General features: G+C 31.6%; 1 protein-coding gene across 2 annotated transcripts; it reads right to left on the bottom strand.

The window, feature by feature from the left end:
- Window positions 1–46: 46 nt before the first annotated feature.
- On the bottom strand, window positions 47–23131 carry LOC134253760 (protocadherin Fat 3-like). 2 transcript variants are annotated; one of them, XM_062736347.1, is made up of 20 exons: window positions 22891–23131; window positions 22415–22589; window positions 12915–13009; window positions 10612–10683; window positions 10009–10217; window positions 9197–9286; window positions 8953–9063; window positions 8744–8842; window positions 8147–8278; window positions 7893–7974; window positions 7665–7756; window positions 5170–5346; window positions 5015–5073; window positions 4820–4904; window positions 4513–4635; window positions 3809–3864; window positions 2298–2576; window positions 1324–1771; window positions 1175–1210; window positions 106–226 (listed from the first exon to the last, which is right to left on the bottom strand). In XM_062736347.1, exons 3-19 carry the CDS (start codon window positions 12979–12981, stop codon window positions 1175–1177), a joined length of 2217 nt encoding a protein of 738 aa, XP_062592331.1. In that variant the 5' UTR covers window positions 12982–13009; window positions 22415–22589; window positions 22891–23131; the 3' UTR covers window positions 106–226. The 2 variants fall into 2 exon arrangements, with proteins under 2 accessions (XP_062592329.1, XP_062592331.1); XM_062736345.1 differs by lacking the exon at window positions 1175–1210 and having other exon boundaries at window positions 47–226; window positions 22891–23130.
- Between the last annotated feature and the right edge of the window lie 3089 nt (window positions 23132–26220).

The following is a 26220-nucleotide window of genomic DNA, read 5'->3' as shown; positions in this document are numbered from 1 at the left end:
TATATATTCAAACACATTTAAATTGTATTTAAAGGATTGAATATAACATGATTTTCAGTAACAAAACATATTTGATAAATAGATGTAGTGTATCCAGCAAATGTCAGTAAATCTGATGTCACTGCCAACTGAATTGGATAATTTATACGATTCATTGCTGGATGTGTCAGAAATAAACAGTAATTTCTGGTTTCTCTTTTGTGACATGTTCTTCCGGAACTATGATCTGAAAAAAGACAATACAGTATTAGGTAACTTTTATACGCCATAATGTATAAAGATTCACAATTTTCATTTCATCTATTACATTATTTTGATATTTAGTTAGCCATCTTCATTTTGAAAAAGAGATATCGTCAGATACGTTTTGTCATGGCATTTTTATTTTTGTAAAGAATTAATATGTTTTGGAGAAATAAAGGTGGCACGTTTTGTATGCAAGTTTATATTATCACTTACATTACACAGTGTGACAAAATTTAAAAAAAAAAACATTTGTCCATAAAATTTATATGTGTGATACGAATTAAAATACATTTTTGACATAATCGTGAAACTACTATTAATTTAACGTCAGATTTGGCCTTACGGCTTGCACAATTTGTTTACACTCTTTAAAAGTAATAAGCATTGATTTAATTTTCAACATTTGCATAATTGGTCTAAATAAAGAAGATATCGTATACAACTAGCAGTGTGATCAACATTTTCTATATATACAGAATATGTTTAATTAAGACATTGTATTTATCTGCGACCGAAATGACAGACAACTCTCGCATATAATAACAGAAATTGGTGAATATGAAAATGAATGGGATTCTAGTAAACTTTTTTGAAAAAGATCTATCACCTGATTTTGAAATTCAAATGATTTGAAATGTACTTTCACAAAAATAATATAATACTGTGTACGTTTATTAAATGATGTGCATAAACATAAAAAGAAGCTGTAAAGTTTAATGTTTCAATAATGTTTCGAAACTTCATTTTTATTGAAATAATTTATACATGCAAAGTATCAACCAAATGTACATATGTATTTATACTAGATAATATCATGACTTAAATCATTGATAATGCAAATTAAAACCAAAAATGCCAGATTCAAAAGTAATTCACTCGCATTAAATAAAAATGAGGCACTCTAATTTCACGATTCACATGCAATTACCTATTGACAGCGATAATAGGTCATCATTAATTTCTTCTGCAAAAATATTAAAAACATATTCCAATGAGATAATTTTCCTCGTATATTTAGCTGTTATAAGCCAATTAATATATAAAAGTGTTGTTTATTAAAATTATAATTATACTTACATCTGATCCAAATGTGGAAGATGGAGGATTTGATCCCGCCCACGATAATGAATTTGCATTTACTCTCGGACTCCTTTTGTGTTTTTCCATCAACACTTTATGACTGTCACCTGTGCTATCACTAGTGTCACTATTACTGCTGATCTCTTCCACGTGAAAAGTCCTCATATGATTCTGATATTCAAAATTGTCATCATACGGGATGACAGCAGTCTCTATCTGAATTTCGCCGTTCTGCCGAGCGGCGGGAAGTCTAAAATTTAGAGGATTTTGCTGTATTGTGGTATGACTGTCTACATCTGAAGTTTCCTCTAATTCTCCGTCAAAATTAATGTCCATTTTAGAAGACGGGTCAGGTGACGGACCCCCTCGCTGATATGTTAACCCCCGAGGATCCATTCCTTGTCGTATTTTTGCTCTGTCGAGTTGCTCCTCCACAAACTGTCGTCTGAAAAAGTTGAATACTTTTTAGCCTTAATTCCAATGCTTTTGACACATAGATGGGATTGATAAAAACAATTGGGTTTGATAAAAACAATTGTCATCTGTACTAAAAATCTATTGCAAATGTTGCCCATTTCATTGAGACATAAAAATAGCAGAAATTTAGATTAATTCTATCGCCTAAATTCTATCGCTACACGTATTGCTGGCGTTAATGTTTAATTGAATTTTCAGATTTCATTTAAATATCACCATCTATATACCTAGCATACAAATACACAAAATTATAAGCACGCACACTAAAAGTTGAAATGCAGTTTGGAATACTAGCAGTTAAAATGTAAATTGTACCTGTAACAACTAAAGTAAGAGGCTGAAGCACTTGTTGTTCATATTTCAGAATTATTTTTTTAGCTTATAACAAATCATTACAAAAGAAATTTTTTGTCCATCTTTTTAACTATTTTCATAGCATTAGTGATATAATTTTTTTTAAATGAATTGTCAAAGAAAGATTCAACTATAAATACCTGCGGATGATGTATATGACCAGAAATATTATAACAAATAAAAGTATGGCTGCTACAATTCCTAAGATAATCGCAATGAGGTCATTGCTGGAAGCCATGTCCAAAGCGCTGGTATTCTTGATAACTCTAGCTGGAAAAGCAACAGTTACCACGGCAACAGATTCAAGCTGGGGAGATCCGTTATCTTTGACACTTATAACAACTACATATTCATCTCTAACATAGTCGTCCTCACTTCCGGTCAGTGAAACAACACCTTCCTGTGACACAGCAAACAGGCTGAAAAAAATTAATCGCTAGGGTTAAAACCGATGCAGAAACCTATATCAAAATAATTTATCAAATTGTCTTAAAGGGGTAACCCTTATGCATGAATTATCCCACGGTTCAAACTACCTTAGGTGTCCCTGGCATACCCAACAAACTAGACAATGATTCCTTATATTTCCATTTTATTTCGAAATATAATTGTAAATTTAGATTGTCTAATCGGTTTAAATTATACAAGGTTTCCCATATCAATTTCAATTTAAACTTACATTATGACACAGGAGAGGCGCAGGTAAATATAGACCCCTTTAGCTCCAGACCTTTCCCTTGGCGAAATAAACATTCAGGTAGAATGATCAAGAAATCAACTCACCTTACTTTCAAAGAGTTATCACAGAGAAAATAAATAGAAATGAAAATCCATATATCTGTATCAAAATCATTTATCAAATTATCTTAAAGGATCCAACTGAGACTTTCAAAAGGTCATCTAATTTTTATTGTTCTCCTTTTTTTCAAAAAAAGAAGAATTTTACATGAGAAAAAACTTTAAATTCATAAACCTCATCTATCAAGAAGGCCAACTAAATCTAAATTAATTAAACGTAATTAAGAACATGGTATGCACATAATCCCGTGTACGTGATGTTGAATTAATTTGCAACACTCTGACCAATAGATTCAATGTTACTCCCTAACCAGTAGAAATCCTTATGCTCTCTCCTTTTCTCTCACATTTATATTAATTCATCAGGGTAAACTTATTTTCACACACATTATTAGATTAAATCATTTTAAAACTTTACCAATGTATATCATTTTTAAAAGTCAAACTCAAGTCAAAACAATATTGAAGTCATACGAAACATACTGATTCTTTTATTAACTTCTAAATGTAAACTTAAACAAAAGAATCAGACATGCTGTTAAACTTTGTTTATATTTCTTCTTTATTTTCAATCAATAATAATTTTTTTTTTTTACAAAATGAATAGGAAGCGAAGAAGAATGTAGTATTTCAAAAAATAATCTAGCTGATAACCAAGTGGTAGTCTTGCAATTTTGCTTTCTCTTTGAATTAATTTGAGTGAATTTATCTTTGGATATTAAACTTTCCACGATAGAGATCAATAAAAAGACTAAACAGAAGCATAAATTTCAAGTAGACCAAAACGTTTTTATAACACCTGTATTTATAATTTTATTTATACGTATTAAACATTATCAAAAAGTTGCTTTACCTTTTATGGGTTACGACAGAAAACGTGAGTGAAGTGTTTGGATCCTTGTCCACGGCCTACAATGAGAACAGAATCACAGATCAAAAGAGTAATCCCCTGATCAAACATGCAAAAATCACCGAATAATTTAACTTCTGCGTGATAAGGCATAATAATTGTCCTGACTTTAAATGTGTCTACCATTACTTGTAATCTACATAAAACTAAAACATTCTATGGTAAACAAATTTGAAAGTTAAATAATTTGCTAATACTGATTCTAACATAAAACCACGCTTATACCGAACACTTTTCCATTGAATAGGAGTTCTCAGCGAATTGAATTTCATTTCCTGCGATATTATTATATATGGTATAATATAACAAATTATGCTTAAAGAAAATAAAAAATTTGTGTTTTTTTGTTATAGGCATGTTTAACTTTTATATAACATGCTTGCTGTTTCAGAGTGTTAAATCAAAATTCTGAAAGTTTTTTTTTTCATTTACACTCAACAATATATCGTAATTGTAGCTAAATGAAAACAAGACCTTAAATGAAAGAAACGGAGTACAATTTTTTCTTGCATTAAAGATATACACGTATACTTCAAGCATTTTAAAACTAAAGGGGAAATTCAAGCATTTTAAAACTAAAGGGGAAATTACAGCTTAACCCTGCCAAGCATTGCAAAAGTTGAACGAATCAACTTCTATAAAGTTACCTTTATAATAGCGATCTGTGATCCTTTTACCCTCTCAGCATTCACTGTTATCTCCCTTTCTAATATTTTTGGTCCGTTATCGTTAACATTGGTTACTGTTATGGTTATAGTTGTCCATGCCGACTACAAAAAATCGATTTTTGTATTTACTCAAAGAAAGTTATATATTTTTTTAAAATTGAAATTAAAACGGGGTATTTTATTTTATATTTTGAAAATTAAAATATAGGCATATATTTCATAAATAACGTTTTGGGACACAGCTATAACCTTAAAAATATTTGACTCTTTGACTGAAATGACTTACATAAAACTCATCGGCAGCCGTTAAATTGAAGATAAACTGACTTTTTTCTTCGTAATCAACTTTCTTTGTTAATATGATATCACCACTGAAAAGATACATGATTGAATTAGCAGTATACACTTGTACGCTTAACTAAATTACAATATTCTTATATAAACCTTTCTCTGTATTAAGATATATTTTAAATTTCCTTACTTATTGTTAACGGTGAAGTGTGTTGCCTCTATTCCAAGTGAGTAACGTAACGAGGTCCACTATAAGGTACAAAGAAAGAAAAAAGATATTGTCACACATAAGACAATTCGTTCCACATGTACATAATAAATGTAAATTGTTTAAATGTTATATACCTGATTGTGGTCTGTAACTGTAACAGTGATAACAGTTGTTCCTACAGCCTCGTTTTCAGATAAACTGGCATGATAACGAGGCTGGACAAAAGACGGTCCCAAAGTAGTGCCCTGGCCGATGATGGTAAGTTGTAGCAATGCAATTCCCTGTCTTATAGGATTATCTCTTTGTGTTGCCTAAAAGACAGGAAATTTAATATATACATATGCAAGTGTGTGAAGTTTCTGGTTTTCCGTTGTAGGTAATACATTCAAGCATGAAAAAGCTGTACAAAGTTAACGATGTTTATTTTGAGTAAGATGAGATTTATCGAGTTGACATAGAAATAAAAGTACCTTACTTATAGTTTTTAAAAAGTCGTTGATATATCAAAATATTGATAAATTTCTAAAGGCCTTATTGAAACTTTTCCTCTCAAGTAGAAATTATTCTAAAAATATGCCTCACAAGGATAAATTAACCGTTCGGCTAGCAATAAGGGAACACGGTGTTCATTGGAATTACAACAAATTGTTCGAAGACACGGTTTCCAAAGATTACGAAACGTATTCCAAAATTCAGAGTGTAGAATTAAATATATGTAGATAATGAACAGTATTCAAGTCCATTAAACAATACAAAATAGGAATAGAGTAAACACAGACCTCCGAAACGTCAGTTGCCATGGAGGAGTAAGCATCCCCTACCGACTGGTCACATAACGGAAAATTCGTCGTCAATTTAATGTGTAAATGGACTAGCAATGAGTATTAAAAACGTCAGCATTTGACTCAATGATAAATAAAATGTATTATCTGAAAGGGTTATTGTATCGACCATAGAACTTACGAAATGGTTACCTTAAGGTAGTCTGAGTAGATGAATTATTCAAAGTAAATTTGCTTGTATGTTTTATATATTTAGGTGTAAGAGACTTAAAAGACCATATTTTTCTTTCCTCATCATAACTGTACAACTTTAATTAGAATTGGTAAACTGTGTTTGAAAACTAACAGGGACTATACTTTTGGCATGATCGGAAAATTCTTCGTCTCTCAAAATTATTAATGTTTAGTAAATTTTTATGCAATCAAAGACTAGCAAATGTAAGTCAAATTAATAATAAGGGACTAAAGTTTCAAAATATATCAAATAAATTGATTTTTCACACATTAAAACTATGAAATGCTTAAATATAAGTATTTGTGTTATTTCTCTCTTAGAAACGAGTCAAAACTTTTAGCTTTTGTATCATTTTGTACCTTAATGTGACATCTTTACTTTATGTGAAAATGAGAGAAAGTTAAATATAGGAAGCATATAAAAATAACTAATATATCCTAAAAGAAAAGTAGAGGAAATTCGGATTAGCAAATATCCATTTTATCTAAATTATTTTGTGTCAGTTTGGCAATATCATCTTATAGGCACTATATCATAGTATCTTTTTATGCAAAATGAAAAACACTCAATCTTTTGAATAACAAGTAGGGATCGCATGATTGGAAACTGTAATTTTTTTTATTATGTCCAGGAAAAAGGTAATGACCTTGACCTGACCTTGCCTCTAATATAAAACGGTCAAATTTAATCTCACTTATACCATCACTTAGTGATATTGTCCTCTTGATTCTGTGAAAATTTCATTTATTTTTATATATAGGTGATAATTCACCTCATTTTAGAAATTGTACGTTCGTAGAGCATGCTCTTGCGTTTATAATCAACTGAGAGATATAAACTCCATATGTAGGTGATGAAAGTATATTGCTACATAAGTAAGGAAAAATTGGCGGTTGAAAAGTTAAAGTCATCATGTTTATCATAGGGCTTAGTTGTTAGATTACCATAAACGTCTTTTTCAAGTAAAACATCCAAATATGAAACAGATGTGTCAGACTCCGTGGTATCTTTTATCTCAAGCTTACCGGATATATCCTATGGATATCAGAATGGAAATAACCATTGTTAATTGATAATATGTCGTCGATATATCTAAATGTCGAGTTGGAGGCCACATCAGTTTTTTTTTTTTCATGATTTTGGACAAATTCTGCTTCATATAAATACAAGAATAGGTCTGCTAATAACAGAGCGTCAATCGGAAACTCAAGCATTTCAGCTTCAAAGTATTTGTGTGTACAATCAGAATGCTTTTTAACAAAATAATTTTGCCAATGACAAAGACAATCTGAGCATTTTAATTTCTGACTTTGTAGATAACGGATCACAAAAAAGAGAAAATTTACGAATTCGGTTTTTACCGAAAAAGCAATTTTTGTGATGTAAAAAGCCTGATTCAAACATGAAAAAGTTGTGAGTTATGGTTTCACTTTCTTACTTCTCAAATAAGTTTTTAGTTTTGTTGATTTTCGGCTAATACTTAGCTTGCTTTTTTATTTAGCATGCATATTAATTTGGTTTATTTTATACAATCATTTTCAGATTAGAAGTTTCAAAAGGAGGTTATATAATCAATTTCATTTCAATTAGAAGAAAAGAAAAAAATTAGGACCTTTAAAACTAGCGTTGACTTCCCATCTGATAGTTTAGCATTAACGCTTACATCAGCTGTCGTTGTGTCTATAACAAAACGGCTCTGTGGATCTGAAAATCAATTAATACTAACATATTATGTTGGAAAGGGTAAATTACATGGTATTATTAATCAGACAAATTTATTTGTAAATTGGATTCAAGTTCACATAACCTAGCTTTTCCGAACTCTCTGTCGTTTACTTACCAACAAGTTCATATTTTAAGGAAGCGTTCAGGCTGTCTCCATCGTAGGCTCGAATAGGAGGCAGTATTGGAACTAAGCTTCCCTGATAGAAACACAAAGATCAGGTATTCACACTTATCAAGTACATGTATGTAATGAAATAATTTATTTACGATTTTTAACGTTACTCTTTCTTTAAAAAGTCCTATAATGAGTTATTCAAGTTGTATTGACATGGTCCACTTATATATTATTAACAGAGAACTTTTAATTACAGGAAGAGTATCTGCATTCATTCTAACAGAATAGGTGTCATGTGTGAACTCCGGATTGAGGTCGTCCACGTCAGTAATATTAAAAGTGAGGAAGGCCTTAGAGCTGAGAGGTTCACCTTGTTGTGGATTGTCCTTTTGTAGAAAAAAAGAATATAAATGTACATGAAGATACAAGTACATATGAAGTTATGAACATCAGTAATCTATGAGTCTTGATGTCTGCTATGGGAAATTCATTTAAATTAGGCCTAAAATTTGTTTCTAAAAAAACTTTCGAAACTTTTGAAATCTGTCTGTTGGTTGCATATTTTTGACTACAGATGTTTTAACATATTTTCGAAGTACATAATCGTTGAATCTGTCGCATAACAAAACTTACACGAGTGAGTTTGGTATACTTTTGAATATTTATTCCCAAAAGATTTTTTTTAATTTTTCACTTTGTCCATGAGATGTGAGGTTTAAAACGAAGAAAAATTATGAACACACTTGCCTTCATGAATCATTAGGTCTTAAAAGCCCTTTGAATCTTTGAAAGTTTTTTAGTCAATCAGTTGACTGTTAATTTATTGCTAAATCATCTCAGATGTTTCTTACCTTTGCCTCTATTTCTATTGTCATGGAATGTACCGTCTCATAATCAAGCGGCTTTTTCAACGTGACCTCCGTTCTCAAGATGTGTATATCAAAATAGTCCTGGAAGATAAAATAGCGCAATTTTAACAATTTAAAATCTCATCTCCAACATTTTAGTTAAGTTTGTAAAAAAGGAAGATTAAAAGAATATATACTTCTAGAAGCTTTACCGAATATGAACCGGGTAGTATGCTGAAATGGATGAGATCATTTCCCGAGCCCGATCCATCCCTGTCAGTCACTGTAACCTGATGAAACACAACAGTCTCCACTGGAGTGTCCTAGGTAAGGGAGAAAAGGAAACAATTCAAAGTAATTGTATGTCATTGACAGAACTTTATTATTTCTGTATATTAAGATATCTAATTTTTATTTCTGTATACATGTGTCCTAAGATATTTGTTAATTCTTTACCTCTGGTAAGTTTATAATGTAGTGATTCTTGGGAAATGTTGGTCTGTGTTCATTGATGTCTTCTAGAAGAACTCGAACTGTAAGTGAACTCTGAAAAGAAATTGTATGTTATCTAATTGAGGAAATTCTACATATAAGCATATATATACACTGATGCCTTTAAAATCTTGCAGAGCTTTTCCTTCAGCTAGTCATTCCATATATGATGTTTTGTACTTTCTATCACAGAAACATTTTGCACTTGACTAAAATTTGTTAACTGAAATGTTTTAACTCAAAATTTGAAACAATGTACGTCTTGTGTTATACGTATTAACATTTATCTTATAGAATTAAAATAATACAAGAAAAAGGTGTGTGATTAAAGTACATAATAATGCAATTTTACAGTTCATTGTAACAGAATCTGTGCCTGATAATGTACTTTAATAGTCACATACATTGTATTCACTTCCTTACAATTTTGATACCAATTAAATTTACACCATAAGACAGTTAAACATATTACGCCTATAAACATCAAGATAAAAAGGGTGAGTTTTTTTTTTACCCTTTTCTTGACCAAACATGTCAAGATTTGGTATATATACATATTATACATATTACAATTCATTTTTAAGGATCTCTGTGTTGTCAACATGCTATAGTAATTATATTTTTTCCCTACTTTTTCAACTAACATCTAGTACATATATATGAATATAAGGACCCCAATGGAAATACATGTAAGCCATTGGCTCTCATGGGTTATCCATCTTAAAAAAATATCTTCAAGGAAAATTAATTTTAGAATGCTCAGCTTTTAACCTTACCTTTCTCGTTGTACCTTTCGGTACACAGATGACTTGTAGGATAAGATCAGACATCAATTTGTTGCCATTATCGTCTTTGTCCGTGTCCAGCTCCTTTATGAGAGATATGTTTCGGGAATCTACGTCAAGATGGAGGTAGGGATTGGAGGTCTGAGTCAGACTGACGTCGTCTGGACCCCCGGTTAACGGCAAAACTCCTATAACGGACCCTGAAAATGATAGCAACATTGTGCATTTTTGCATACTTTACACAGAATATGTTGAGAAAACTCGCCGTTTTCCCCCTCTTTTTTCTCCTATTACCAAAATTGTCAAAAAACTTAGAATCACCAAAACTTTGGCAAAACAGGTAACTGCATGTACATGTAATAATATATATACCAACTACTATTATTTTAGTCGGAGAACAATAAAATTAAGAGACAATACTTCTTAAACAACTACTGAGGTTTAATTTTCAGCAGTAAAATACTTATAAACATATAACACATTCTTGGATTAATCTAAATCATTCTATATACAGGATAAATGCCCTCTCCTTCCTCTAAAGTTATTTTTAAATAAAATGTTTAGTATGAGATTTGTACATCACAATAAACTCACCCACTGTTTGGTTTTCTGGTATTCCTTTAATGAAAAAGTCGTATTGAAATTGTCCAGAAAAAGTACATGGATCTACAAAGTACAAATATTAATAAAACCAAAACTTAGTTCTGAAAATATACAAACTATGACAAAAGTTGTCAAACAATCTTAATTATATTAAAAACTTGAGCAAAGTATAAAACAATTTTTTTTAATTCATAAAGTGCAAAATTACATGGAACTTTTACATGCCTTCTTTAAAAACGTTTTTGTTCTATAAATGACTTTGATAAGAAAACGATCAAATGAAACGATTTCCTTTGTCCTGTCTGTCATATTTCTTCAAATAGAATCTGCAGCATGACTATTGACTATTTGCAGATTTGATTTTACAACATTTTTCAGAGAAGACTCATCCACCATTTTTTGGTTAATAATCTATTTTATCTTTTAATTGGAACGTTTGATGACTTCTGATTTTTGAATGATTCATCAATGAAAACCTGCATTTATTTTTTCTTTAATGCCACTTCATCAAACTTGATACCAATTATCCGTCAACATCATCTCCGTAATATTTTATACCTTTGCCGATTAAGTAATTAATTATATTAGCATTTGTGATAATGTTTTGTGGAACTTTGATGGTGCAATTTAATTGTTATCTTTATGATGGAAAATCTTCACCTGTAAATTTTATTGCATTGGATTCTGATATTTTCATTTTCATTTGTAACTGTGAATACAAATAAATTGGTTTCATTCTGGGAGCGGTTCCCTAGCTATAGATTTTTGACTGGTTAGCAAGTCTAGAGAAAACCTAATGATAAGATCTCAAAGGCCATATAAACTAATAGAAACAATTTTACGATTGATTTTGGTCCGAATGAATAGATGACCAGACGATCTCTTTCAGAGCGGCAGACGATCGACCTAATGAAGACGAATGTGACGTTATGGACGTCAGAAGGGCGCGCTTAATCTCGCGTGATGAAGCCCTAACAAGTCCAAACCATACCTCCCTGTGTATCGTAATCAATAAGAAAAAGAATCTCTTGATGGATGACAACTAATTTGCGTAAAGTCCAGATTTGTCCTAAGTGTAGAATTGACTTGATAAATAAATGATTTTGACGATCGATTTCCTGTCTTTGATTTTTGCCATGTGTGTCGAAGTTTATAAAAATGCTGATAAATCTTCAGAGGGTACGGAAGCCCATTTAGGACCTATCAAAAAATATTTTTGAATTCGTTATAACAATTTTTAGAATTCGTTATAACGAATTTAATTTGTTATAACAGATTTATTGAATTCATTATAACGAATTTAATTTGTTATAACAGATTCATTGAATTCGTTTTAACGCATTTAATTTGTTATAACAGATTCATTGAATTCGTTATAACGAAATTAATTTGTTATTACAGATTTATTGAATTCGTTATAACGAATTTAATGACAGATTTATTGAATTCATTATAACGAATTTAATCTGTTATTACAGATTTGTTGAATTCGTTACAACGAATTTAATTTGTTATAACAGATTCATTGAATTCGTTATAACGAAATTAATTTGTTATTACAGATTTATTGAATTCGTTATAACGAATTTAATTTGTTATGACAGATTTATTGAATTCATTATAACGAATTTAATCTGTTATTACAGATTTGTTGAATTCGTTACAACGAATTTAATTTGTTATTACAGATTTGTTGAATTCGTTATAACTAAATTCTTGAATTGGTTATAACGAATTCAACAAATCTGTAATAACAAATTAAATTCGTTATAACGAATTCAATGAAACTGTTATAACAAATTAAATTCGTTATATAACGAATTATAAAAATCTGTTATAACAAATTAAATTCGTTATAAAGAATTCTAAAAATCGTTATAACGAATTCAAAAAAATTTTTTGATAGGTCCTAAATGGGCTTCCGTAAGAGGGTGTCTATACCGCTCATTAATTTTTTTTTTTTTGCCTCAAATCGTTAAAAAACTTACAAACAGAAAGCACATTTTATGTATTAAAAGCATATTATTGAGATTGCCTACACATCAAGAAAAATCAGATAAGAGTACATGCGTTTCTATCAACCAAATTAGTTGTTTAGTAACTCCATGTTTCTTTACAGACGTACATGTACTCTTAAAAATATCATAAACCGACGAAGAGCCTCCATTTGTTGTTGATGGCCTTTTACGATTCGATAACTTTATGTTTCTTTAAAGGAGCACTATTAAACATTTCACACAATTTAGTAAAGTCATAGCTTAATAATTAGAAGAAAAAAAACATTCAGGACTCACCAACTATAGCAAAAACAAACTTGATTCGAACCAACAAACACAGCAGTAACTTTTCGGCATTCTTCATATTTATTCTTCACATGGAAAGTTCAATTCTGAAACAAAATAACAAAATCTTTTTATTATTAGAGAAACATTTGCGACGATTTCAAATTCATATTCTAAATCACACTGTTGCCATAATTATTTCCTCTTGTTGAAAGTCAGTTTTTGTACATAAACGATGTTCGCAATTATCATAATTTTAGATGCAATCTTCCTTAAGCAAAATTTATAATTTTTTAGGTTCATTGTCCCCAAAACTTCAAAATTCAAGAAAACAGAACCACGATTGTAAACAAGATATTATAGCTATCTTTACATCTTAATAGCATTAGAATCTTGCATTTGACGTCGTGTGAACAGAGAACAGTCAGATATAATGCCCTTACAGGGTCGCAGCCAGTTTACAATCAATGGAAATTTGTTTAAAATCCGACGTGGAATTTTTCATATAATGGCGGTGTGTAGCGTGTTTGGGGACTCTTAATTGATAATGGCCTTGGTTTACTTCTTCTTACTTACACATTTACAAAGAAACATTTTAAATCTAATATCTTCATTATGATCATCACAAAAATGCAATAGCCGCAAGAGAATGGAAAGTAAAAACACAATACAGCAAGAGGGCATTCTTTTTTGTCCAAAAAAAACTTACCAAAGTGAAAGCTTAAGCATTTTTCTTTTCAAATATTGCTTGTTCTTAATGTAATATGAGGATATCAAACAGTAGCCAAGCTCAGTAGGGTAGGATCAGGTGCCATAAAGAAGTAAGGATCACCCTTCGACCCTTCACACCAACCGTATGATCTTTGTCATTATCGGACAGGATCCGTAGACAATTCAGTGTAAAATTAAGGCCTAGCATTCGTATCAAAAACTTGATTCAACATTTGACTTAATGATAGATTGTATTTACTAACAAGATCACTGTATCGACCACAGCATTTGACAAATGTTGACGTTTAACTGGACTGTTGATATCCTGATATCTTCAGCTTATTTGTCAAGAACTTGCCTCGTTTTAGAAATTGTTTGTATAAAGTTACATTGTATCGAATTTACTTGGAGACATAACTCCATAATTCTGCAGGTATTAGTGGAAATAATGCCTCATATAATTATTAGGGAAATTGACGATAGAAAGATGAGTGTCATCACGTTTATGCTGTGTCGTAAGTTTTGCATTTATATGTTTTTATAGTAAAATATGCAAATATGAAACAGATTTGTCCGACTCTGTAGTGTCTTTTATTTCGAAATGAAAGGGATGTATCGAATTAAAGTTGGCAGGAAAAGGAACATTGTGAGTTAATAGAACATCGCCGATATTATCTAAATGTCTAATAAGGGTCATGACAAGAAACATACTTTTTCCATTAAAAGATTTTGAATAAATTCTGAATCTTTATACAAAAGTAGGTCTGCTAAAACAGAGCACAACCAAAACCCATGGAAATTCCAGCAGACTGTTGGGAAAAAAATTCTACATGCAAGCAGAAACACAAATATATTTTGTAATATCAGCTTTGGAGTACATGTGTGAAAAAAGATCATATTCAGCAGATGTAAATATGTTTAAGTAACCTCATTATTCACTCCTCTAGTGAAACTATTTTTGTTCTGAAGTGGGTGTATGCATTACATATTATAACAGCCTTGTAAAAGTTTGATATCATTCTCTGACTCCTCCCTGGAAATCATGATTTGTACAAACATGACTAAACAGTATGTACTGGCATGATGAAGATTTCACATATTTCCTTTTTTCTGACCTAGTGGTTCTTGAAAACATTCTCAAAAGATGCCATCAAATTTTAACTTATTCTTAATAAGCTTCCATGGAAAGAGAGCACAATATTTTTAACAAGAAGCTCGAGGTTTCTTTACCCAATGTGCTTTAAGTCAAGTTTGGAAAAAAATGGCCCACTGATCAAAAATATGAAAAGTTGTTAGTCGGAAAGTCAGACGGACTTTGGACAAATGTGATGAGAAAAGCTCATTCACTGAGCTTTTAGCACAGGTAAGTAACAAATTAAATATAAAAATTAACAGTCAAGCTATTCATTCAATACTATCATGGAAAAAGAAAAAAAAATTAGTTTATTTGTTGCAATGAAGCGCCCTCTGAGGAATTTTTCCTCTAATATGAATCCATGTTGATGAAAAAATAATTATGGTCCTGCAGCCGATCTAAATTTAGATAATTGGAAGTCCCTTTGGCACAGTCCAATTGAAAATGGCATCAATCATGCATCTCACAACTTTCATAAAATATCACAGTAGAAAATTAGAGAATGCGAGGAGGTATTGATCTTCATATTGATGATAACTTTAAAGATTAAAGGCCCTTGTTTCGTGATCGACAATATTTTTAATTCGTTTGGACATTTCATGTCCCACTATGATTTATTTTCCTAATAATTATTTTTTGGCAATAAAGTATTGGACAAAGCCAGAGTAAAAAAGATGCCAAGATATGGCGTTAAACATTTGCATGTGAGTTATTGCCAGACAACACCATTGTGATCAATATGTTCATTTTTTGTGACAACATAATCGGTCATAAGCTTAATTTCTGCTTGTCTTTTGCTCTGCGCTGTTGTATTTGAAATTAAATGTTGAACTCCATTTCATTAGAACAAATTAGCTACCCAGAGTCTTTACAAGAATAGCAAGACAAGGAAAACCTAAAATTGCTCTTGGTAAAAAAAAGTGCAAAATGCATGAACCTAGTGCAGCAAATACAGTAAATTAGCCATTTAAAGAAACATGACTTGCAGTTATTGCTTTGCAATCTTAAAAGAATACCTCTTTGATATTCATGTTTTGAAAATAAAAATGTCGAAGAAATAAGGTTAGGTAAACAAACCTTTAAGGGTTTTTATCATCTCATCATCTAAGAGGAAGAAACTGGAATCAACCATCGCTGCAAATATTTTTGAAAAACCTTCAGGGAAATTGCTATCCTAATTTGAAAAAGTTTCCTATGAAAATACCGAAGAAAATTACAGGGTATATACGAAATTCTTTTATTCAATTCCAAACGAATTTTTATAATCGTTGCTGAATTCAATCAAAAACGCTTTACGTAAGCGGGTAATATAAACCGAATGTTCCCTAGTTGGATACGGTGTCACAATGCCCTGATGCTTTGAAAGTAGGACGATTTTTAATGTTAAATGATTTTCTTTAATGCCTGGTTCGGCTTTGTGAGATAAGTTAAAATCAGTCATTAGCGTAAATATAAACCGAATTTCAGTGTAATTCATACCCATGTCAAGTATTGTGTTTTCTTTAGATAAAACTTAATTTTTAAAAAAATATGGGCTGGAGCTTATTAAAGTAACAAATTTAAATAACACAAAGACACTCTGATTCAACAAAATTTCATTTATAAATCTTCTGAAAAGAAATTTAAAAGAAAAACAATTCTCGTAAAAGATTAAAATTAAAACTTTAGTCTGTACATGTATAGTAGAGTTCATATTTAAAAATATGAAATGTAGAAAGGTTATTCACTACAGTATCATTTCTATAAATAAATTTTTAAAAAAAAATACTCTCGCAGTAATCCGAACGCTACAAAGATACGTCACCCTAAATCTTAAATTTCCTAACCTACTTTCATCTAAGAAGTAAACAGAAGCGATGCCTTATTGGGAATAAAATATGCCCTTTCTTCTAAGGGACGAATTCCGTAGCAAAAAATCCTTTAAAAAGTACATTATATTTACTTGTCAATGTGCATTGATGAAAATCGACAACTTAATACTTCTCTATCAATCTCAATATTATTATGGCGTAAAATAAATTGAAAATTTACATTTAGTACTCTGGTATAATTTATCTAAAATTTCCCATGGCCATTTATTACAAGACTTAAAATCAATGTTAGAATACCATGCCACAATTCGTTTCAATAGATCTGTTGTTTACTATCGTAGCGAGGATAATCCCGCCATTATAAGTATAAGTATATTGTGTGTTTATGGTACTTTAAATCCGATTAAGCTCCTAAAATTGGTATCATAAAATGTGGATGATGGATCCTACAAAACCTACGTTTCTAATGTATGTCTTTGAAAGTAGTTTCCTTTAGCATGAAACATAAGTTGGGTTTAGTAAAGATGGTATGGTATAAGGGGCGGTCTTTAGATGTGACTATATATGTGGAACAAGAATACCAGAGAAACGTTGCGATAGGAGTGTTTATTGTTTAATAACACTTTATATAATTAAGATAAGATACAGCAAGGATGAGAATCGATATCACCATTGTCCACAGTTCTGGTCATTAGTCAAGCCATCTGGCCACGTCATATTTCCTTTGTGGTCAGTTATCAGGCCTTCATAAACTTCTCTTGGAGACACGTGACAGTGTACGACTTTCATTGGGAAATGAATGCCAAGCACATCAAACTTTTCAAATCTCTGTCTTTGCAGCTGTTCTAGTTCATATACAGCTATGTTCTCTTAATGGTTACCTCCAAGAACATTTCAAAGGTGCGTTGGGCAAATGAATGACAGTTATAAACCATAAACAGATTTATTTGAGAAAAGCCGAGAGAGAAAAGTTTGAATGTTAAGAAACCGTTATTGTCAATTAAGAGTTGTCAATTGATAGTGGGAATTGCTAAGAAACCTTCTAAGTCTCACGTCACAATCACGTGATGAACCTTTCTTCCAGCTTCTTTATACAGGAAACCCAGAGAAAATAATTACCAACATCTTATACTCTTATAGAGAAAAGGGGGATATACTCTGATGCATGTAGTCTTCTGAAAATTTCAAACCCATCATCTCTTTTATTAAAATTCCAGATAAATGAGCTTAACTGAAAAGCCTGGTCATTGTGAAATCGATCAAGAACCACTTACAAATCCAATCACTTTACATTAAGATCCCGACACGCTAAACAATACCGGCGGAAATAGACAAGCGGAACCCCTACCGTTGTTAAGGTGAATTAAACGCGATTTGATCCTCCAATAGCAACTACAAAGAGTTTTTTTTTTCTTTATTGGTGTTAACATCCAAACCGGACTATTTACTTAGCCATCATTAAATGAACTACAATTATACTTAGAGAAAAAATATAACTGATAATGTTCTTAACCAATGACCAAGTCATGTGGAAAACAGATAAGCGAAATAACAATTTTATGCCGCCGTAATCGAAGATTTGAGGGTTCAGTGAATATAGTTTTTTGCCCTGCCTGTCTGTCTCTCTGTTTGTCCGCAAAAACTTTAACCTTGCTCATAACTTTTGAGTGGATGGGGCTATAGCTTTTGCATTGCACAGGTACATGTATATTCCTTTTAAAAAGACCTTTCTTTGGGTTTAACCAGATTTTACCTCTTGGCCTTAACGTAGCTACAGGAGTCAATCCAAAAATTTTCTAACGTTAACCTTAGCATAACTTTTGAAAAGCTGGGGCTAGAGCTTTCCTACTTCACGAATGCATTCAATTTGACAAGACCTTCCAATGGGTATAAACATTTTCGACCTCTTGACCTTGACCTTAGAGTTTTACCTTCTTTTAAAAAATTTAACCTTGACTTTACTTTTGAAGGGTTAGCACGAGGGCTTTCATGTTTCACAGGTGGATTCTATATGACAAGACCTTCCTTTGGATGCCAACAATTTTGACCTTGACCTTTAGAGTTTTACTTGCATATCATAGAAACTTCAACCATTGCAATTAAAAGTTGCTACAAAACGGGGGCATCGATGTTTCACAAAAACATCTTGTTTATAAAATCGTCTTGAAATCATCCGTTTTATTTAGATACCGGTATATATTATCTAACAATGTTTGAAAAATTCCTTAAGTGAAATAACTCTTGATCAAGATTGTCGAGAATAGGACTCTTGATCAAGATTGTCCCCGAATCATTTAATCTATTAATTTCAAGTTACCATGGCTACGTAATCATTGAACGGATAGTGTCCCCAAGAAAGATATCTGCTGCAAACACCGCATTGGATTGGATTCTAATTGTCTGAAATGGACGTACAAGTCAGAGTAAGAACTGTGCAATAGGAAGATTCCAAGAGATTGACAATGTAGCAGTGCACATAAGAATGTGATTCATTCAAATATTTGAAAAACTGTACACCAAGAAAAACAAACCAGACAAACCTACATGTAAAGAATTTTACCGTTTCTCTGAGCCTATAGCTCTAATATCAAAGAGGACTTGATTTTAATAGGTATAGTCTTTCCAGGGAAAAAAAACTAGCATCTTTAATATTTCACAATAATAATACAAAAATACAAACAAAAAACCCACTAAAATTAGTAATTGCAAGATTTTAGAAAGATTTGATAATTTATTATATTAGTTTAAAGATTAATGAGCCAGTAAAAAATTGTAAAAATGTTTAAAAATTAGAGAAAAACTTTATTTTCAATGGAAAATTCAGGACAAATAATGGGGAATCAAAAAAAATGTTCTAATGTCTGGGGTATATGTCTTAATTACGGTGCATGAAAACTAAGCGACAAGTTTTAGAAACAGAGCGCTGTGCTTCACAATGTACGATGAATTGCCAAGATAGGATCGTAATTTTTTCCCCTAAGCTAATACCAATGATTCAATAAAGCAAGATACCGAGCAATTTCTCTCAATCCTGATTGATTATTCATTAATTTGGTGTCCCTATTCGACCTCTCCAAATTCATTGGTATTGCAATGTTTTTAATGAACGAATAACTTATACAAAACAGGGATCCCAGCAAGTGATCACTGTGACTTGAATGAGATATAGTTCTCCTAAACAGAGTAATTAAAGATATTTCAACGTAAATAACAAAGGAATCCTCTGGGATGCTGGCTTACTGTGTGTAGAAGTGAAAGCCGAGAGCCAGTCAGCAAACGAAGAACACTAGCAGCTAATGCGCTAGAAACAGGATTTCAAATAAATAGTCGTTTCTATGCATACCCTCAGTTCTTATTGCCATTCAATTTATATTCGATTTATTCATTTCTGCAGAGATCTTGTTCAGAAGCACTACCTGATACCTTGTCGTTTCAAATGCTTGCTCAAATACCTGTATTGTATCGTCATTATTTGCAATATGCAACAAAATTATTGTAAGAATACAATGCAACAGATAATAGCATAAAACAAGTATAACAGAACGACTACAAAGCGCTGATTCTTAAGAATTGTAAAAGAAACTGTAACCGAACAGACAACTTGTTAATTTTGACAGAGCTTTAAGAATCAATTATTACTGGCTTGACATTAACCCATTAGGGATGGCATGTCATCCTCGCTCCATCATATCTTACAGAACTGTCTCTTCTCCTGTATCAGGAACCGGGCATTTACAGGAAAACAAAGAGAAACATGGAAATACCATGAATACTCCTAACCTTTTCTGTATTCTCAGTACTCGGCAGTTTATAAGGGGAGTATGTTACGTATTATTGTCTCTCGTACTAGTAAATGTCATTTATCAATTTTTGAATTTTAAGAAATTCAATTTTATATTTGCTTAAAATTCAATAATTAGTGAACGATATCTGTTTTACAGAAAAAACAAGAAAAAGTTAAACTTGTCTGCACTTCTAGCTTTTCCTGTAAATTAGAATTTGATATGGTCCCTATCATGTCCTTGATAATAATACATGAATTTAATATACATGTTATTCGCATCCTGATATACAGGTATACGTGTTCCTGGTATAATCTTAAACATTCTATATGATTATATTCATGTTCCTGATATATTTTTATTAAAACACAAATGAATGTATCAAATATTAGGAATATGTACATATATACATTAATTTTATCACATTCTGCTAGAATTTAATATACTTGTTATTATTGTAATTTGTATACAAAGAGTATGCTCTTGATATTTGATACACTCGATTGTTTAAACTTACAAAATATCTATATTCATCTCGAGGTAGTGATATTGAAACTGAATGATAGATCGACATAACACGCAATGTAAACAAACTCCACACCAACTGTAAACTAATGCTTTTCTTACATATACTTATATAAAGTAGAAACTGAATACACATTCAGGATTCAAGATCCATTTATTCTGGTTTGATAGTTTATATGTCTTTTGGTGAGGGTTATCTGATTTAGTGTTCTGTTGCAATTTCTACACCAATTTGTGCTTGTCGCCTTTTTGACAAACACCTGGGGACGATTTACTATACCTTCCATTACTGATATAATCCGAAACCACTCAAAGCACTCAAAGTGGTCATTTATATTATCTAAATTATTTCTAAAATTTTGTGAAAGATTCAATCTTTGATTTGTCTTTGTACAAATGCAAGTGTGGATCTGCATACCGGTATTGAAAAATCTGTCATTTCTTTTTAAATATTGTTATTACTGAGATATTTATTATGATTTTTTCTGTCAATAATTTGATTTTTAATTTGCTTTATATTCCAAAGGAAAACAATTTAAACGACTAGATTAAATATCTAGTGTAAGAATTCGGAAAAAAACGTTGTAGCGTGAATGTTTTAAACTCCAAAACATTGCATTTCATATCAGCGGACAATGTAAATGTCATTTTATCAATAGAAAAAGACATAATGCAAATCAATCACAGCATTAAAATTCACAAGATACGTTTCATTTAACAAATCGGCTTTCAAATTGGCTTCATTCTACCAAGGTTCTAATACAATTTCAAAGCTGGGCGATGATTCTCTTTCAAGAAATGGTCGTTCTTTCGCTGGATGAAGATGTGTACTTGCATTTCTCTACAGAGTACACTGCACGACATGAAACAGAAATCGTCAAACTATTCATCACCCTCTTAAAAAGTCCTCTTAGATAAATGATATTGTACCCATAAGCTTGTGTCTTTAAGAAACGAGGCAATGTTGCAGGAATCTCTTGTATAATTGTTAATTAAATTGTTTACACATAAGTTCTAAAGAAGAGATTTATCTATCTTCTATATCAATTTACAATCTCAGGAATGTGTCAAATTGTGCCTTCAGGTGTTTTTTCCTTCTCTTTCCAATTTCTTATTTGTCAAAATCAAAATTGATCTCATGCATAATTAAACACTCGTACCTTCGAAGTTGTGAAAGACGAGCCTGCACAAAGTTTACTTTATATCTTATGCAATCGGCAGGGTGTTTAAACTATAATTTTCCTATGAATCTGTTATGGACCACAGAAGAACCGTGGGAATACAATTGTAGACCGGTTTATGCATTAACAAAAAAGATTGAGAATAATAACTTGTGTCCCAGAAACCCGTAAATTTAGGATAATTATATCTGCGGTTTAATGCCATACAAAGTCTTTGAAATCTAGCTACACTGTAGAGCCACTGTTTTAATTGTACATGTTCGTAAATGTATTCATTCCCTCCAAATGCTATGAATAATACTGGATATTTGTATATAACACTAAAAATTCGTACATCTGTTAAAATTTTTAATATAATAATACTTACATATAATAATATATCCGTTCACGTCTCTGAATAAAACAGCTAGTTTAATATGCAGCTCTCCAAATCAGACATTTTTTATTGTTCCTGATCAGCTGGGTGCTTAAGTGTACTAAGGACATAATTCCTTGTTAAGTCATCTTGCCCAATAAGTTTCTCTGACCGTTGTATCGAAAACCTGTAAAAGTAGAAATAGATCACGCTGTGTCGCCTTCTATGGTAGATTATTCGATCTATGTCAATGTCAGATTAACACAGAGTCGAGTGACAACATCGGTACTGTCAACGAGGGGTGGGAATTTAACTAAAAAATACAAAGAATTTATAGTGGGGTATATGAAAATTACAATAACCTCAAGTAACGTAACAAAATGTAAGTAAAGCTTTACAAATAAAAAGAGGGGTTTTTATCAAATATGAAAGAATCATAATTAAGTTTCTCGAAATGATATTCAAAGTTCACAAGTTACTTTGCTTACCCATGTGTGTCGTTAGTTAATTTTCTCCGAGGATGGATAGCACTTTATTAAAATTTTAAAAACTCCAAATGATTGAATGCAAATAACACACGCTTTTTCAATAAAGGAAGAGCATTTCACTCAGTAAACACTCGAAAACTTGTAAACAAACAATCAACAGCGAAATAAGCAAAACATTGATGGGGTTTTTATTGAAAGAGAAAACTAAAGTCCGTTGCAATGACAAGCGCTAGCAGACGACTTCTGAACGATAAATTTACAGCCAATCAGAGGACAGGAGATTCCCACAATGAAAACAGCAAAGAAAAGGTAAAGTGGGGAAAAATTACTGAACCGTGAAATTGTGGACAGGGATAATTGAAACTGAAGAAGACAGGTACAATAAATATGTACGTCGTTATAAGGAGTAGTTTGTTGTCTATTAAATGGATGCTCGAATCGGACGGGAAAGCTGGGTGGTTTGTCCTTAAGAAACGTTAAAAGGCTGTTTTTCTTATTTGTAAAGTTCGTAAAATACACGTTAAGATCTGATAAGTTATATTCATCTCTACATTTTGGGACAGGTAAATATAATTATACCTAAGTGTTAAAAACTAAAATTACTGCTATTTTCTCACCTTAAAAGCAAGTCCAAATTTTGTTTGCTCACTGGATAAAAAATAAAAATTTTAAATTCATTCTAAAAAATATAAAGTTTTATGTTCAGTTCTAAAAAATTAAAATTTCCAAACTGCAGTATATGTGTTCCTGTATTGAGCACATACATGTACATGTATACCCGTATAAAAGCAAATGAGATCAATCATTAAATAAATAAGTCGGTCTCTTTGACAATCAACTTTGGTCAATATGACAAAGGATTGATCAAATATTGACAACCCTTAGCCATAAATCTTCTATTTTCTTGAATTTAATCAGACTCGAAATATTTTGACCATGTCTCATATGACAATTATATTCTGATACTATGTTCAGCTTAAATTACTTTTTACATACTGTTTTTCATTTCTCAAATCTATTAATAAATAACGGTAACAATTTAACATCCGCACCAAAAAATTGATGACTTTTAAATGAACCCAAAGTTCAACCAATGGGTAAATCTCCAAAATCGACACTCATTACGTTAATAATTTACGTCAGAAAAGGAAAAACGCTACTGATCTGGAGAGACAATACTTAACAATGCAATGAATACTGAAAAAAAAACTGAACAGGGAAAACTCTTGTTATGATCCTTGTGTAACATTCCCATGGCCTTTTCACAACTTCGTGTTAAATTAGTACCAGTGACTTTGCTAAAAATGGCTGATAGATCTATATCCAGGTCATAAGGGTACATCTCAGAACCATCAAAACATGCCACGGCTTCCACTTAATGACGACTTGTCAGGTTACTATATTTGTGACCTTTAAGAAATTGATCTAGAGAAAGATGCTGGGCTGTCCATCCCATGAAAGGAAGGGAGCCTTTATTGTGAGAAAGCATATTATATCCAGTTGTACGTAATTACACGTCCATCTCACCCCTCCCTTAAACATCAATCACTGTCCAAGTTGGGTGGACGGGTACTTGTAGATGAAGCGGCCTTGGGGAGGATTTCCCAAAACCACGGGAGATGTGACTTCTCCATTTCAGTGTATAAAGGGCTCGTGTAATCAGACCTTTATATGGTTAATAACTCCTGGCCATTTACTTTGTTGTTAAAGAAAACTTTTAATGAAAGGTGAAATTTGAAATTGTATTTAAGTTAATGGATTTTTACTTTAAGATTTTGACTGACAAGAGCGCATTCCACGATTGTCCCATTTACGGACTAAAAAAAATGTTTTGATGCTTTGGGGTTGGGGAGGAGTGGGTGGGATGGATTAGGGTCTCCACATATAGATTGTACTTAAAATATGGGACTCTACATGTGTGCATATGCATATTTTTAAAGAATCTTGTTAAAAAGTAAGCTATGAAATAAATTACAGATAAAATATATTTTAGTTTGATTTTGAGAAGTGCTGATACAGATAAATGAACTGCAGCTTCCCACTCACATAAAAGGTAAACACCGTCTTAATTTCGAATTTTGTGGAATATTAAAAAGTGATATGCTTATGACCACATGGTACATATTTTAAGATGTTTCTACCTGTGCCGCCTCTGTAAGCGTCATAAACACAGATTTATTAGAACACTACAAATTCCTGTACATTCTGTTAAGTCATGACCAAAGATCAACGCTCGCTAAGGATTAACCACTCTATGAGTTAATGACGTGCAACTCTATCCTAAAGAATACATAGAATGTAATTTTTATAAAATAATAAGCATAGACCCTAAAATGAAAAGAAGAAAGTTTAGAAATCTTGTAAACAGATCAGCTACACTTGAAAAAAGCTTCTGTGTATTTTTCTTGTTAGTTGAAATGAGATATGTATGGAATGCCATATACGACAGCTAACTGCCAACTGTCAGCTGCTTACTGCCAACTGCCACACATATTTGAATAAATTTTCATATTTATTTTGATATATTCATGTGTATTTTCAAAAAACAGACGCGGATCCAGGATTTTTTTTCCAAGAGGGACACCCGGGTAGAAAAAAAAAACCAACCAAAGAAATTTGTTGACAAGAAAAAAAAGTAAACTCAGTTAAATTTCTAAATGTGAAAAATTATTTTGGCGGGGGGGGGGGGGGGTGTCTCATGCTTTAAGTCTATGAGATTTTTCAATTAAACACGGATCCACGTTTTAGGGGGGGGTCCCTTTTAATTCATGCATTATATAAATTTCGGTTGGTATAGTTTGTACATTAAATACCTTTTTCAAATTTCAAAGGGATGGTCCGGACCCCCCCCCCCCCCTCTGTGCATATAAAACAAAACTTAATTTGTAAAAAACAAAGAGATATAAATCTTTGAGAAAAATGTTCAAAGGTTAAAAATTAACGGGAAATTGAAATTTATTTTTAAAATAACTCCCCTGTGAATCAACAACAAATCCTTTTTTTTCAGTTTTTATCCTTTCCAAAGATTTTGTTGTCTGATGTAGGGAGGGATTAAAAACAGGAAAATAGTCATTTTATAAGATAAGAAATAATAAATAATACACTTTATCAATCTCATATGTTGAATTTTACATTAATAAAAACATACGATGAGATTAAGGAGTCATTTATCCATTTTCATTAGTATTTGAAGATGAGATGATATATGTTCAGTCTGATTTCAATTGATAAAATCTACCCCTTATTAAAGGTGTTATACATAAGAGCAACTAACTTTTTGTCAGTGGTTTTTAGAATAAGTACTTAAAACTGACCTTGGAACACCCCCCC

Source organism: Saccostrea cucullata, unplaced genomic scaffold, assembly GCF_032062105.1.
Source record: "Saccostrea cucullata isolate Sc308-1 unplaced genomic scaffold, CSIRO_AGI_Scuc_v1 ctg112, whole genome shotgun sequence".
NCBI classification, from domain to species: Eukaryota; Metazoa; Mollusca; class Bivalvia; order Ostreida; family Ostreidae; genus Saccostrea; species Saccostrea cuccullata.
The sequence above is the reverse complement of the archived record's forward strand: the minus strand, read 5'-3'. Positions and strand labels throughout refer to the sequence as shown.